Source organism: Salvelinus sp. IW2-2015, linkage group LG5 (genome assembly GCF_002910315.2).
Source record: "Salvelinus sp. IW2-2015 linkage group LG5, ASM291031v2, whole genome shotgun sequence".
Lineage (NCBI taxonomy): Eukaryota > Metazoa > Chordata > Actinopteri > Salmoniformes > Salmonidae > Salvelinus > Salvelinus sp. IW2-2015.
Window position 1 is genome coordinate 33,526,654 of NC_036844.1, and position 12,509 is coordinate 33,539,162.

The following is a 12,509-nucleotide window of genomic DNA, read 5'->3' on the forward strand; positions in this document are numbered from 1 at the left end:
ACTGTTTCCATGACATCCCTACATCACCTGTACTGTACATACCCGTTGGACTGTGTTCCATGACATCCCTACATCACCTGTACTGTACATACCCGTTGGACTGTGTTCCATAACATCCCTACATCACCTGTACTGTACATACCCGTTGACTGTGTTCCATAACATCCCTACATCACTGTACTGTACACATACCCGTTGGACTGTGTTCCATGGACATCCCCACATCACCCTGTACCGTGGAATACATCTAAAATTACCCCCAGTTGGATGAACACCTGTGTTAGAACAGATCTCCGACTGTGTTCCATGACATCCCTACATCACCCGTACTGTACATACCCGTTGGACTGTGTTCCATGACATCCCTACATCACCCGTACTGTACATACCTGTTGGACTGTGTTCCATAACATCCCTACATCACCCGTACCGTATGTACCTCTGCTGGACTGTGTTCCTCTGTACCTCCCTCCTTGCCAGCAGGAGGCGTTGCCTGGGTTTGAGTGACAGCTGTCTCAGATGGTGTGGATTCTGTTTTCTGGTCACATACGTCAGATTCATAAGCACAGATAAAATACAAGGTCAATTTAATCTATGCAAGTTGAAGTTTATATAATAAATGCCATTGCCAAACATTTTCACTTTGATATGCACACTAATTATCAGTTTAATTTAGGGCTGACCCCAATTAGTTGATTGGTCGATTGTTTGGCTGTTGGCCGACCGAGATTGTTTAGTCGAGCAGTAACAAATATATACAGTACCAGTCAAAAGTTTGGACACACCTACTCATTCCATGMTTTTTCTGTATTTTGTACTATTTTCTACATTGTAGACAAGTAGTGGAGACATCAAAACTATGAAATAACACATATGGAATCATGTAGTAAACAAAAGTGCCAAACAAATCAAAATATATTTTATATTTGAGATTTTTCAATGTAGCCACCCTTTGCCTTGATGACTGCTTTGCACACTTTGCATTCTCTCAACCAACTTCATGAGGTAGTCACCTGGAATGCATTTCAATTAACAAGTATGCCTTGTTAAAAGTTCATTTGTTGAATTTCTTTCCTTCTTAATGCGTTTGAGCCAATCAGTTATGTTGTGACCAGGTAGGGGTTGTAAACAGAAGATAGKCATATTTGGTAAAAGACCAAGTCCATATTATGGCAAGAACAGCTCAAATAAGCAAAGAGAAACGACAGTCCATCATTACTTTAAGACATGAAGGTCAGTCAATCCAAAKAATGAAGAACTTTGAAAGTTTCTTCAAGTGCAGTCGCAAAAACCATCAACGCTATGATGAAACTGTCTCTCATGAGGACCGCCACAGGAAAGGAAGACACAGAGTTACCTCTTCTGCAGAGGATACGTTCATTCAGTTACCAGCCTCAGAAATTGCTGCCCAAATAAATGCTTCACAGAGTTCAAGTAACAGACACATCTCAACATCAACTGTTCAGAGGAGACTGCGTGAATCAGGCCTTCATGGTCGAATTGCTGCAAAGAAACCCCTACTAAAGGACACCAATAAGAGGAAGAGACTTGATTTGGCCAAGAAACACGAGCAATGGACATTAGACCGGTGGAAATCTGTCCTTTGGTCTGATTCCAAATTTGAGATGTTTGGTTCCAACCGACGTGTCTTTGTGAGACGCAGAGTAGGTGAACGGATGATCTCTGCATGTGTGGTTCCCACCATGAAGCATGGAGGAGGAGGTGTGATGGTGCTTTGCTGGTGACACTGTCAGTGATTTATTTAGAATTCAAGGCACACTTAACCAGCATGGCTACCACAGTGTTCTGCTGCGATATGCCATAACATCTGGTTTGCGCTCAGTGGGACTATACATTTTTTTTCAGGACAATGACCCAACACACCTCCAGGCTGTGTAAGGGCTATTTGACTAAAGAGAGTGATGGAGTGCTGCATCAGATGACCTGGCCTCCACAATCACCCGACCWRAACCCAATTGAGATGGTTTGGGATGAGTTGGACCGCAGAGTGAAGGAAAAGCCGCCAACAAGTGTTCAGCATATGTGGGAACTCCTTCAAGACTGTTGGAAAAGCATTTCAAGTGAAGCTGGTTGAGAGAATGCAACAAGTGTGCAAAGCTGTCGTCAAGGCAAAGGGTGGCTACTTTGAAGAATCTAAAATATATTTAGATTTGTTTAACATTTTTTTGGTTACTACATAATTCCATATGTGTTATTTCATAGTTTTGATGTCTTCACTATTATTCTTCAATGTAAAAAATAAAGAAAAATCCTTGAATGAGTAGGTGTGTCCAAACATTTGTCTGGTACTGTATATCACCAGTAGTACATTTACCTTTAACTCCTATAATTTATAATCTACAATGTTTGTTACTTTGTTTATGGTAATTATTTTTAATGCATTCAATATTATTATTCRAGTCTTCCCGTTGTCATTGTCGGAGTGGACACATTGTTAACAGAGTGCACAACCTATGCTACACTTGTGAGAAACTAGTTTTGGTTTATTTCATTCCATTTACGAGTTTTGTCAATTTAGTCATTGTCTTTTATTTGGAGCGCTCCTGTCCATGTTGAGTAAAGACGCGCACAAATAGAAGTAGGCGATAGGCTACCTGAATAATCTTCCCAGTTCTCTCCCTGTCGATAACCACTTAGCGTGAAAGCAGAAAATGTCATGCTCTGAGCCAGTTGAAACGTCATAAAATAGGTCTACCTGATTACTTCTTATCAGTGTTTGACTTGGACTGAAATATGTTCTGGTACTCATTTTGGATGCTGGTACCGTTTATATTTATGTGCAGGAGCTCCACAATACTTTTGAGCTAATATTCTATAAGAGGAACAGGAGCTCAAGCAGTAGAACATTTGAAGTGCCGGGACTCAGCTCCGGTGAGCTCCTGTCCAAGTCAATCACTGCTTCTTATCCATTGTGAAAATAGCCTACAGCTGTGTCTGTCCTGAGCTCACTGGCGGGGAAACTGAGGGCCCAGAATATTTTATACAATGTTGCAAGTTGGCTAGTGCAAGCTTCAGGGCTGGACCCAACTTAATAGTTGATACATTGATTCAAGTTTGTTGCAGACAGGCCATGTGTAGCCAATGTGATTTATAGGATATTTATTTTTATCAGGATAATTTCTACCTACAAGCTGAAGTTTTTATTTGTTGGCTTTATGTAGACACATTTTACATAGTTGGCAAAGGCAATAGAAGTTACTTTTTAGGTTTATCATTTTCATTTAGATTTGGATAGAATTTTTATTAACCACATGACAATGATTTTCAGATATGAAGCCGTTATTATAAATTAATAACTGTTTCACGACAATGTGCATATGAAAACCATAACTGCCACGCAGATGGGTAGGATTGGTAAGATAAATTTGCATTGCACATGAAAAAGGTTTCTAACTCCTCATGTAGCCTATTACCGGCAACTTCAGGAGAGTAATGGCAGAACCTGTGAAAGCCAGCAGGAGAGGGAGGAAAATAGTGGAGTCAGGTTTTTCTCTTCTGGTTATCTAGACCTCTGGCGCCATCATAAGGCATTTGTCTTATTTCATCAAACCGTAAGCTTTAAGCCTCAGACAAGCTCAATGCATAAAGTACATTTTATTAAAACACATAGGGTGTGTCTATATATGGAAAAATACACCATTTTCTTTTATACCAGATGACTTTCGGTCGACAAAGTTTTTTTTAGTCCGGGACAGCCCTAGTTAAATTTGATGGGCTATGAGACTGACCGATGGTGTTTCTTCATCCTCACTGTCTGAGGAATCTTTGTCCTCCTCCTGTACCGGAGTTGAAGGTTTGGCTACGGTGATAGCAGTGACCTTCTGTAGAAACAAAAACAAATAAACACAATGTAGGTACAACTGCAGACGCCAAAACATCACCAAAAGCACATTACAACAGGTTAATAACATGTGTGACTTACTTTAGCTGGCTTGCCCTCCTCAGAGTCAGACTCATCACTGTCCGAGCTGTCGGCCTTCTTAGCTGCAGCAGGGGCCTTGGGTGTGGTTTTAGCCGGGCTGGGGGTGGGCTTGGCAGGGGCCTGCTTGGCTGGAGCCTCATCCTCACTGTCAGAGGAGTCTGAGCTGTCAGTCTCCATCTTAGCAGCTGCAGCTGGGGTCTTAGGAGTGGCTTTGGCCTTGCTTGGGGTTGAGGCAGGGGTGGTTTTCTGCTTGGTAGTAGATTCAGGTTTAAGAAAGTTCTAGGATTATACACCAATTTATCCTCAGTATTATCACAGGATTAACACAACACTATCAAATCATATATTTCTGGCATATGATACAGACCTTTACAGGAGCCTCCTCCTCACTGTCTGAGTCTGAGCTGTCACTGTCAGAGCTCTGTGCTTTCTTCCCTGCAGCAGGAGTCTTGGCAGCAGGAGTCTTGGGAGCAGCTTTAGCCTGACTGGGGGTGACTACACTGGGTTTCACTGAGGCTGCTGGGCGCACCTTGGCTGTTTTCACAGGAGCAGCTTTGGGTGTCAGTGCAGGTTTCTGGAACAAATAATTATATCAGAAATAAAACCAACTCAATATTTGTTTTTCTTATTGACAAGGGGAAGTGGTTTAATGACTATTTCTCAAGTGTGACATACCTTGACAGTAAACTCCTCTTCACTGTCTGAGGTGTCACTGTCTGAACTCTCTGCTTTACTGGGAGCTGTGGGGTTGGCTGGAGTCTTACTGGGAGCTGAGGCCTTACTGGAAGCTGCCTCTATGACTTTAACAGGAGTCTGAAACACAAATCCACACAGACCAGTGTCAATAAACAACATTATAGTTGTACATTTGAGACATGATTACACAGAAAAAAAGCTGCTTGCATGTTCTAATAGTGCAAATATTATTTCACCTGTGTGAAAGAAATGTCATCCTCACTGCTGTCACTCTCTGAGCTCTCTGCTGGTTTTGAGGGAGTGATAGCTAGTTTGCTGGACTTCACTGGTTCTGGTGATTTCACTGCTACAGCCTTGACTGGAGCAGCTGCCCCCGGCTTGGTCTTAGGGAGAGAGCAGATGCAGATCTGGAGACTATCACAGAAGTAATGACTTATGGTGTTTATGGTCTACTGCACTTCCTATGTCTACATTGACCTACAGTAGATCATGTTGTGAGTTGTACAGTAAATGGGATCTTTTTAGTAGGATTATTATACAAACCTTAGGAGCCTCCTCCTCACTGTCTGAGTCTGAGCTGTCACTGTCAGAGCTCTGTGCTTTCTTCTCTGGAGCAGGAGTCTTGGGAGCAGCTTTAGCCTGACTGGGGGTGACTAACATGGGCTTTATTGGGGCTGCTGGGATCGCCTTGGCTTGTTTCAAAGCAGCAGCTTTCAGGGTCTGTGTTGATTTCTGAAACAAAAAATTATATCAAGGTATTATATCAGGAATAAAACCAACTCAATATTTGTTTTTATTAGTGACAAGGAGAAATGGTTTAATGACTATTTCTCAGGTGTGACTTACCTTTTACAGGAGCCTCCTCCTCACTGTCTGAGTCCGAGCTGTCGCTGTCAGAGCTCTGTGCTTTCTTCTCTGGAGCAGGAGTCTTTGGGAGCAGCTTTAGCCTGACTGGGGGTGACTACACTGGTCTTCACTGGGGCTGCTGGGATCGCCTTGGCTGATTTCACAGGAGCAGCTTTCAGGGTCTGTGTTGATTTCTGAAACAAAAAATTATATCAAGGCATTATATCAGGAATAAAACCAACTCAATATTTGTTTTTATTAYTGACAAGAAATGGTTTAATTACTATACTGAACAAAAATATGAACGCAACATGCAACAATTTCAAAGATTTTACTGAGTTACAGTTCATAAAAGGAAATCCATCAAGTGAAATCAATTGATTAAGCCCTAATCTATGGATTTAACATGACTGGGCAGTGGTGCAGCCATGGGTGGGCCTTGGAGGGCATAGGCCAATCCACTTGGCAGGCAGGCCCACCCACTGGGGAGCTAGGCCAATCAGAATTCATTTTTCCACACAAAAGGGCTTTTACAGACAGAAATACTCCTCAGCACCCCACCCTCCTCAGACAATCCGGCAGGTGAAGAAGCCGGTTGTGGAGGTCCTGGGCTGGCGTGGTTACACATGGTCTGCCGCTGTGAGGCCGGMTGGATGTACTGCCAAATTCTCCAAAATGACGTTTGAGGCAGCTTATGGTAGAGAAATTAACATAAAATTCTCTGGAAACAGCTCTGGTGAACATTCCMGCAATCAGCCTACCAATTGCACGCTCCCTCAAAACTTGAGACATGTGCGGCATTGATTTGTGTGACAAAACTGCACATTTTAAAGTGGCCTTTTATTGTCACCAGCACAAGGTGCACCTGTGTAATAATCATGCTGTTTACTCAGCATCTTGATATGCCACACCAGTTAGGTGGGTGGATTATCCTGGCTGGCAAAGGAGAAATGCTCASTAACAGGGATATAAACAAATTTGTGCACAAAATTAGAGAGAAATAAGCTTTTAGTGCGTATGGAACATTTCTGGGATCTTTTATTTCAGCTCATGAAACATGGGACCAACACTTTACATGTTGCATTTATATTTTTATTCAGTGTATTTCTCAGGTATGACTTACCTTTATAAATAACTCATCTTCACTGTTTGAGTCGGAGCTGTCGCTGTCAGAGCTCTGTGCTTTCTTACTCTTGGACAGGAGTCTTGGGAGCAGCTTTTAGCCTGACTGGGGGTGACTACATTGGTCTTCACTGGGTGCTGGGCATCGCCTTGGCTGTTTCACAGGAGCAGCTTTCGGTGTCTGTGTTGATTTCTGAAACAAAAAAATATATCAAGCTTTTCAAGCAAATTAACTTGCTATAGGACAGGGTGGAATGATATTAGTCAGTTGTGACCTACCTTTACAGGAGCCTCCTCCTCAGTGTCATCATTGTCACTGTCTGAGCTTGTTTGTTGGTTTTTTAATAGGGGTGGATTTCACTGCTTCTGCCTTGACCAGAGTTGCAGCCACAGGCTTGCTTTGGGTGTCGCCACAGGTTTCTGGAACAGAGACAAATGAAACATGGCATGAGAACCATGTTTCCTGGTCGGTGTCACAGACAGTCACTCGAAGCTGAGTGCCACTATAGAGCTTGTCAGGCTAGAGCCAAGGGGATTGACCCTGTCCAAACAGAGTTACAGGACCATGGATCACTGCTTCAGCACAAAGACAGAGGAGCAGTACCCCCTGGCAAATACAAGCTGTCCACGGGGGTGTTAGCTGTGAATTTAGAGGACTATAATAATATCTATGCAATGTCCACACACATCATTACAGTGACTGGACGACAGATATGGTTGTCTTTGTATTCTTACTGTTAAGTTGATTCATAAAAAATACTGTACAATGGGTCAAAGGAAGTTCAGGAAGTCACCAACATTGTGCTCCGAGTTTTTAAAATTTATAATGACTGTCCAGCTTGTATGTTATAGAATATATTTCAGACACAAGCTTAAATTTGTGTGAGAGCATTACTGTAGTCAGGTATCATTAGGATTCACCTTTTTAGGAGCCTCCTCCTCAGTGTCCGAGTCTGAGCTGTCGCTGTCAGAGCTCTGTGCTTTCTTCTCTGCAGCAGGAGTCTTGGGAGCAGCTTTAGCCTGACTGGGGGTGACTACACTGGTCTTCACTGGGGCTGCTGGGTGCGCCTTGGCTGATTTCACAAGAGCGCTTTAGATGTTAGTTTCTAAAAACACAGAGGAGAGAAGATGGAAAGACAATGCATGGCAGTCAGGCGTTGTTGAATAACCATGCTAGTACCTAGGAGTAACCATTACCAGCAAATAATTGAGCTGAAATTAATTTACAACGATTCAGGTGTGACATACCTTGACAGTACCTCCTCTTCAAACTGTCTGAGGTGTCACTGTCTGAACTCTCTGCTTTACTGGGAGCTGTGGGGTTGGCTGGAGTCTTACTGGGAGCTGAGGCCTTACTGGGTATGACAACAGTCTGAAATACACAGAGTAAACATTTTATAAATCTGAATTTCACAGAATGTAGTTATAACACAATTGTCGTAAGACCCCTCACCTGTGATGGAGGAATCTCATTCTCACTGTCTGATTCGCTGTTACTGTCTACATGTTTTGAGGGCGTGGTGGTAGGGACAGCTGAAGAGGCCTTTGGGGTGACAGTAGCTCCCTGGAAGAGAGGTAAGCATTCAGACACATGGGATACACAGTCAATTTCATACAATGTATATACCTCATTTATCAAGAAAGCCTTTATCCTCCAAATGGAACACCATGTTTCACCTGTGTGAGGGGAATCTCCTCTTTGCTCTCAGAGTCACTGTCTGAGCTCTCTGCTGGTTTTAAAGGGGTGACCGCTGGTACAGGGGCTGATGTTTCCACTGTCCCGTTACTGACTGGAGTAGATGGCAACTTCGATAATGACACAGAAATCGGAATGTCAGTAGTCAGCAACTACATCAAATGGAGCTAAATAACTATAAATACTGTATTATATCTGTGTTATGATTGTTTTAAGTATGCTAGAAAAATTAAACAATGTTCAATTTGCTAATCCAAACCTGTTCAAGTCCCCAAAAGGCTGTATTGTCTTGACATAAATCTCTACAACACATATAATATATATATATATATATATAGCTCTGGTGCCAAGGCCCAACCCAAATCACAGCTCCTCCTCCATCTACCCACCTCATCCTGTGGGACCGGCTCCTCATTCTCTGGGGTTGCAGCCTGGGGTGTGTGGGGGGCAGGAGGTAGAGAATCTGAAAAACAGCTGAGTAATGAGGAATTCTGAATTTACATGGTTGATCACGTGCAGCTATGAATGCCAGATGGGGCGGTAGGTAGCCCAGCGGCTAAGGAGTTGGGCCTGTAGCTGAAGGGTGGCCAATTCGAATTCCGGGCCAGGGTGCTGGAAAAGGGGGGAATTGATCTGGCAACTGGAGGGCTGCTATGTTCACATCCTGAAAACATTCCCCTACCGTTGGGCAGCTTGACCCATGTAGCTTTACGATAGTGCTTGTCTCAATGTGTGCCCTCTGAGAAGGAGGTTAAGAACGGAGCAGAAGACACATTTTCATTGTTCGCCGTAACATGGACAATAAAGTTTTATTGTATAAAGTCTATCTTCTCCGTGGAACAGTTTAATGCTGTTTTTTGGTTGATTAAGGGTTTGTGAATTTGATACACTGTGAACATTATATTTAATATAGGGCAGGAGGTAGCCTACTGTAACGGCTGTCGTAGTCGTTCTCCTCCTCAGACGAGGAGGAGCATGGATCGGACCAAGATGCGGATTGGTAAGTATTCATATTTTAATGGGAAAACAACAAACACTACAAAATACAACAACCAACAAACGTGACTAACCTGAAACAGTCCTGTGTGGCCCAAACACTGACACAGGAACAAACACCCACAAAACACAGGTGAAACCCAGGCTGCCTAAGTATGATTCTCAATCAGGGACAACGATTGACAGCTGTCTCTGATTGAGAATCATACCAGGCCGAACACAAAATCCCAACATAGAAAATCAAACCTAGACCAACCCACCCAACTCACGCCCTGACCAACTAAAACAAATACAAAACAAAGGAAAACAGGTCAGGAACGTGACACCTACCAATTGGTTTTGAGTCCACATCTTCTTCTTTGGTTGATGGATCGGCCTTAATCTTCTTCAGGGTGGTGGAATCCACTTCAGGCTCTTGTTTTGGATTTTGTCCGATTTCTGAGACCCTGAAAATGTGTTATAGCAGCAGTACATAACAAATGATTTACCTTAAAATGCCATAACATGTTTACATTTAAGTCATTTAGTAGATGCTCTTATCCTTAGTGTCTTACAGGAGCAACTAGGGTTAAGTGCCTTGCTCAAGGGCACATTGGCAGATTTCTTTTCACCTAGTCAAGCTCAGGGTTCAAAACAGCGACCTTTCAGTTACTGGCCCAACGCTCTTAACCACTGGGCTACCTGCCGCCCAAAGGCACATAGTACATTATGTTATATAAGCACTGCATAATGACAATATGTGCCTGAGGCAAACTAAACTAATATGACATATTATACTATACTTACTTGGTCCAACTTGTGTAGATGTCATGTAAAGAGGTGATATCTCCTGGTGTTTCCATCTGTAGGTCACCAAAAGCATAAATGCATAGGGCAGAATGATGTTGAGTATTTTATATTAAATGCGTCTATATACATTCTGCAAAAAGTATTAAAGACAACTGAATACATATACAATTGCTTTAAATACATTTATTCATCTGAAAAACAAGTAGACGAAGATCATTTCGCAACAACGACCATGGTGCGCATTTCACAAAATGTACAGTGCCACCATTCATGGCCCCAACGTGTGTTCAACTGTTACATAATGTTCTACATCAGTTATGGCTGACTAAATCCAAGGTAGAGATTCAGAAAGACGCACCATTCAAAGGGAAGGTCAATTGCAAACATTATTTGCATAAACGTAGGTTTATTCAGATACAAAATATTGAAAATAATTAAAGCAAATCTCACCTAATATTACATTACACGACTTCAATCCTGGATAACCACACATACTTCAAAATGGTCAAATACACTATGTGCTAATATAGGTTTAATGAGAAGTTGAAACGAAAAAAAAGAAAGAAAAAAAAGAGTTGGATAGTATCAAAACATACCTGAGTTACATGTTTTTTCAGCACGTTTGCAGCCTTCTGGTAACCATTCTCCTTTAAATGCTGATAAATCAAATAAAGCAGGGCACTATTTGATGCATTCGGGTCCTTTGAAGTCATCGTTTTAAGGTAGAACGACTAGCACAATCAAAATAATCAATAAAAGGGCTTTAATCTACTGATTAAGAGCTCTTCATCCTCACTGTCTGCAGGAATTTGCCATGTATTTACAGCGACTACGCCCCCTTCGATGTGCATGATGGGACATGTAGTGTAATGCACCTGAGTCTTTTAATTGGTCCAGCATTTCTCACTGATTTGACACTACCTTGTTGCCACTTAAAATGTGTTGTTATCATCTCACAATGATCTAACAATTCCATACATAGAGAGACGTAACATATTATAAGCCTTATAATAGGATTATTATAAAGGCTCATGCATGCTTATAACAAGCCACAAAGCATTATACCCGCAGCGTCATCAATGATGTCAGGACCATGTGAGTGACATGTGTCCTGGGGATTCAGAACCATTGCATTTGAGAGTCAAATTCTTACAAAATGATCAGAAATACATCACATAGTACACAATACAAGGGTGTGATCCCCTCTTAAATCTGTATAACAAACTTAACGTAGGTTTGTGATCCACCCCGTAAAACCTTTTGGCATTTTTATGACCCACCAAATAAATACAATCCTTTTGATTTGTCCCAATCCACCTGTGGGTCTCAAACCATCGTTTGTAAACTCATGTCGCGTTCAAAACCACTGGGAACTCCGAAAAGTACGAGATCAAATCATGACGTCAGTGATCTTTAGGTCGGAAAGTCGGAGCTCTAGAAAGAGGGCCAAATTCCAGAGTTGGATGACCGTTCACTACGATTTTCCCATTCGCTGCTCGTTTTTTCCGAGTTACCGGTTGTTTTGAACGTGGATCGTGGCAGAGTAACGTAGGACTGTGCCGTCATAAACGTATTTATTGGTTTTCAATTCATCAACATACCACACGATGGCATCTAACACCCTGTAACTCTCCCAGAAATTAAACTACAAAAGGCTGTGCAAATGAATATAGGAAAATATCTGAAACAGATTATTCTACCAAAATGGCATGATGTTGGGTGTCAGTTAAAGTAGGAGAGGGGACATTTCAAAACGGGCGGCAGGTAGCCTAGTGGTTAGAACGTTGGGCCAGTAACCGTAAAGTTGCTGGATCTAATCCCCGAGTTGACAAGGTAAAAATCTGTCGTTCTGAACAGTTAACACACTGTTCCCCGGTAGGCTGTCATTGTAAATAAGAATTTGTTCTTTACTGACTTGCCTAGTTAAATAAAATAAAATGGGCACAAGACCAAACACACGACTGAAAATGACAGTTTCAAAAGCTGAAACTGAGAAGATAATGTTACAGTACAAAGTAGCCTGTGTTATTTATCAGTATAATATTAAATAATTGTGCTGCATTAACAAGAAACCCACACAGAAATCCATTCAGTTTGTGCTGAGGGAACCAACAAGAACAGCTAGTCACACAGTACACATTTTCTAATCTGATGTCATACCTCGCTCTGGTAGAGAATAGATATGGCCTAAATCACCCCAACCAAACAACAGACTCTTCCTGTTCAAACCAATGAGCACAAGACGTAGAAAAGACGTATTGTGCTCACTGGGATGGGAGTAGTATCGATATTATCGATATTATCAGGGAGGCAACTTTAGAAGTGGGGGGGACATATACTTATTATAATTTATTTGTGTTGATCCAGTCGGATAACACTTCTAACAGCCTACCCGAGCGCTCGGAGGTGTCCGCATGGTCC

General features: G+C 42.1%; 1 protein-coding gene across 1 annotated transcript in view; it reads right to left on the reverse strand.

Moving 5' to 3' along the window:
* Positions 1-10,940, reverse strand: part of LOC111963734 (nucleolar and coiled-body phosphoprotein 1) — a 15,935-nt gene extending 4,995 nt beyond the window's left edge. The window contains exons 1-16 of the mRNA XM_070443498.1: positions 10,685-10,940; positions 10,086-10,141; positions 9,630-9,745; positions 8,693-8,766; positions 8,285-8,413; positions 8,061-8,171; positions 7,867-7,979; positions 7,529-7,697; positions 5,562-5,679; positions 5,183-5,331; positions 4,876-5,046; positions 4,619-4,756; positions 4,311-4,517; positions 3,944-4,189; positions 3,750-3,842; positions 431-538 (exon numbers count right to left, since the gene is read on the reverse strand). Coding sequence (XP_070299599.1) covers positions 431-538; positions 3,750-3,842; positions 3,944-4,189; positions 4,311-4,517; positions 4,619-4,756; positions 4,876-5,046; positions 5,183-5,331; positions 5,562-5,679; positions 7,529-7,697; positions 7,867-7,979; positions 8,061-8,171; positions 8,285-8,413; positions 8,693-8,766; positions 9,630-9,745; positions 10,086-10,141; positions 10,685-10,801 — 2,115 coding nt within the window. The 5' untranslated portion in view covers positions 10,802-10,940. The remainder of the gene's footprint in view (positions 1-430; positions 539-3,749; positions 3,843-3,943; positions 4,190-4,310; positions 4,518-4,618; positions 4,757-4,875; positions 5,047-5,182; positions 5,332-5,561; positions 5,680-7,528; positions 7,698-7,866; positions 7,980-8,060; positions 8,172-8,284; positions 8,414-8,692; positions 8,767-9,629; positions 9,746-10,085; positions 10,142-10,684) is intronic.
* Between the last annotated feature and the right edge of the window lie 1,569 nt (positions 10,941-12,509).